The sequence below is a fragment of the Helianthus annuus genome, chromosome 4, assembly GCF_002127325.2.
Source record: "Helianthus annuus cultivar XRQ/B chromosome 4, HanXRQr2.0-SUNRISE, whole genome shotgun sequence".
NCBI classification, from domain to species: Eukaryota; Viridiplantae; Streptophyta; class Magnoliopsida; order Asterales; family Asteraceae; genus Helianthus; species Helianthus annuus.
The window spans coordinates 203510459-203512939 of record NC_035436.2 but is presented as its reverse complement, the minus strand read 5'-3'; the positions used below and the strand labels follow the sequence as shown (position 1 = coordinate 203512939).

The following is a 2481-nucleotide window of genomic DNA, read 5'->3' as shown; positions in this document are numbered from 1 at the left end:
TAAACGAGCAATTCAATGCAATATTGTTTGTTACTACTATTATAAATGCGTGTTCCACTTTGCGGTATCCGCAAAAACAGATTAGCAAAATCTTCATTCGCGATACCCACACAAAGTGCCAACCACACACAAATATTGTAATAGGCCAGCAAAAGGCAGAATATTAAGTGTCTACCCGGCTGGATAGACAAGTTTTTACAAAACTTACACAATTCCTAAACCCTAATAAGGTAAACAATGGAATTGACGCATACTCATACGACAACGGTATGGAGTATACTCAACCCCATTCACAATGGGTAGAGCTCCGGATAAGTTTTTACAAAACTTACACAATTTCTAACCCTAATCAGGCATACAATGGAATTGACGCATACTCCTACGGCAACGGTATGGAGTATACTCAACCCCATTCACAATGGGTAGAGTCCCGCATACACACGTTCAATCATGCAAGAAGTAAAAACACTTGTCCAAATTGAACAACAAACTTTATATTCAAAAAAAATTCAGGTACCCACGCGGTGCATATATGGATTTACACAAAGTTTCCCACATATACAAGAGGAAAACAAAAAAGGGGCACACAGGCCAACCTAAACCCTATTTTGAACCACTGGTACCCGCGCCATCTTGGCCGCCACCAACAGGATTCTCCTCTTCTGCATCGGCATACAGCATCCGCAACCGGTCTACATAATCCGCAGCCTCTAAACATTCGTCCAGCTTCTCCACGCAAGAGAGGGACGTATCGTAAAATGAGGCAACAGCCGCCTTAAGGAGCGCTTCGGTGTCCACGTCACGAAACCCGGACCGCTCTTCAGTATAACCGCCTTTAGACATGACGTTTATGTGACCGATACAGCGGCTGTAACCAGCTTTAAAACCGGCATCGCGGGCACGTTCCTTGACCAAGTCCAAACCAGTTGCGGTTTCAGGTGCATCCATGATAGCCTGAATAATCTGCAATAAAAGAATGATAAGACTCACATGCTAATCCAAGTAAACACAAAGGCATGGAGTACTTACACGTGCAATGCCGTGACACCGCATCCACTCACGATCAGCCTCAAGCTGGTTAAACGAAGAAGTCAGAGCATCTCTGGCCTCAACAGCAGCATTAGCCCGCTCTTCCGCTACAGTCACGCGGGCTGTGAGGTCTGTAACCGCGACCTCCCGGGTCTGAACTTCAGCCTTTCAAAGAGCAAAAAACAGTTCACAAAATCAGTAAACATTCTCAAAAGGCGGAAAGAAAAATACAACAGGAATAACGAATCGTACCTGAAGGCTGGCAACCACTTGATTCAAACGGGTGCGCTCAGCATTTGCCTCTTCAAGAGCCTTAGAAGAGCGACTCTCCCTCTCTTTGACCTCCTCAAGGGCCTTTGCAGCACGAGCCCCCACTTCCTTGGCCTCTTCAAGCGCCTTTACAGCCCGGCCCTCCGCCTGTTGGGCTTTAACCGCAACCACCTCAGCTGCAGCCTTCTCTTTGACCAAAGCAGCGTTCGCTGCCTTGGCATTCGTCAACTCCTGACGAGCACGAAACAGATTGTCATTCTGCTTAGCCCAAGATTCGTTCCACTTCTTGCGCTCATTGGAAAACTTTTCGTTCCAACTCTTGCGTTCACCAGAAAGTAACTTGGCAAGAGTACGAACCTGTTTCAGCTCAGCAGTTGCAGCCCACTCTGCAGTCTTTTTCTGCTTACCAAAAGCAGCTCTATCTCTTTCAAGCTGCTCCGCACCCGCACGTGCAGCCTTCACCAACTCTTCCGCTTCGGCCCGCAAACGAGCAGCTTCTTCTTCCCTGCGGCCTAGCACCTTGTAATCTTCCAAAACGGCATTCGCCACAATGGAACTTCCTACTAACATCGTAGAAAGTTGGTTGATGCGCAGCTCACGGGGTGCGGCTGTGCCCAGACCACCCAGAATCTCCTTGCACGCGGAAGGATCATTGGAAATATCATCCCCTGCATAATCGTCCAGCGGGGTCGGTGATAAACTGTACTTCGATCCTGTGTATAGGTGCGGTAATAATACTCCAATTCAGACTCCCCAGGCTGAATCGGAGGCCCATCATAACCCGCACCACCGGAAGAAGAACCGGTAACCTTCTCACCAGCAGAAGATTTCTGCGGCTCAACATCAGTTTTCTGCGGCTCAGCATCCGACTTCTGTTTCCCAGCATCCAAAAACCTCAAGTCCAATCCATCGCCATCATTTAGGCTGATCAGATTGTTGGAGGAATCCACATTATCAAATATCTGGGAAACAGTCTTCTCCACCGTCTTCTCCACCTGCACAGTGGGATCAGGAATCACCTCAACAAAAGGTGCCGCAGGCTCCTTTGGCACCGCAGGCTCCTTTGGCACCCCCGCATCCACAGCAGCGGTATGCGAGGGAGACAAAGGGAAATCAAAAAAAGAAAATCCCGCATCTTGTGGTTCTACAAGGCAAAGAAAGCAATAACTATTAATCCAACAA

General features: G+C 48.0%; 1 protein-coding gene across 1 annotated transcript; it reads right to left on the bottom strand.

Moving 5' to 3' along the window:
- Nucleotides 1-498: 498 nt before the first annotated feature.
- LOC118491225 (uncharacterized abhydrolase domain-containing protein DDB_G0269086-like) lies at nt 499-1900 on the bottom strand. The gene is made up of 3 exons (XM_035988810.1): nt 1282-1900; nt 1030-1194; nt 499-963 (listed from the first exon to the last, which is right to left on the bottom strand). Exons 1-3 carry the CDS (start codon nt 1867-1869, stop codon nt 604-606), a joined length of 1113 nt encoding a protein of 370 aa, XP_035844703.1. The 5' UTR covers nt 1870-1900; the 3' UTR covers nt 499-603.
- Nucleotides 1901-2481: the final 581 nt, after the last annotated feature.

Coding starts and splice junctions, on each gene's coding strand:
- LOC118491225 (XM_035988810.1), bottom strand. CDS start 1,869: ATGTTAGTAGGAAGTTCCATTGTGGCGAATGCCGTTTTGGAAGATTAC. Junction 1,195..1,281: donor AAGTGGTTGCCAGCCTTCAG/GTACGATTCGTT, acceptor GCTCTTTGAAAG/GCTGAAGTTCAGACCCGGGA. Junction 964..1,029: donor GGTGTCACGGCATTGCACGT/GTAAGTACTCCA, acceptor CTTTTATTGCAG/ATTATTCAGGCTATCATGGA.